This window comes from Haliaeetus leucocephalus, unplaced genomic scaffold (genome assembly GCF_000737465.1).
Source record: "Haliaeetus leucocephalus isolate CR32 unplaced genomic scaffold, Haliaeetus_leucocephalus-4.0 Scaffold339, whole genome shotgun sequence".
NCBI classification, from domain to species: Eukaryota; Metazoa; Chordata; class Aves; order Accipitriformes; family Accipitridae; genus Haliaeetus; species Haliaeetus leucocephalus.
In genome coordinates this window covers 20744264-20744566 of record NW_010972775.1, presented here as the reverse complement: position 1 = coordinate 20744566, position 303 = coordinate 20744264, and the positions used below count along the sequence as shown (strand labels likewise).

The 303-nt window shown below is 67.3% G+C and overlaps 1 protein-coding gene across 1 annotated transcript in view; it reads right to left on the bottom strand.

The window, feature by feature from the left end:
• MTFMT (mitochondrial methionyl-tRNA formyltransferase) overlaps nt 1-303 on the bottom strand; it is a 5726-nt gene that overhangs the window by 5180 nt on the left and 243 nt on the right. The window contains exon 2 of the mRNA XM_010572063.1: nt 1-52. This exon is cut by the window's left edge and continues 1 nt beyond it. Within this exon, the coding sequence (XP_010570365.1) occupies nt 1-52 (52 nt within the window). The remainder of the gene's footprint in view (nt 53-303) is intronic.

Below are 303 nucleotides of genomic sequence, written 5' to 3'. Positions count from 1 at the left end.
GGGCAGGGTCACCACCTCCAGCCTGGACACAAGTGCGTCCTCGCTGGGCTCCCTGGGGCGGACAAGGCATTGAAGGCTTCATGCAGGCAGAGCAAGGGAGAGGCGAAGGCCAGGTCGCCTCCACCCCTCGCTATGCCCCTGTGCCCTTCCACATCACCTGCCCCTCCAACTCCTATCCCCTACTTGCCCCCAGTCTCCCATCGCTGACCCCAGCCTCCCAACCCTGCCAACCCCGACCTCCTCGCCACCCCTGGCTTCCCCCTTTCAATCCCAGACCCCCCTCGCCCAGCCTCGCGGTCCCCG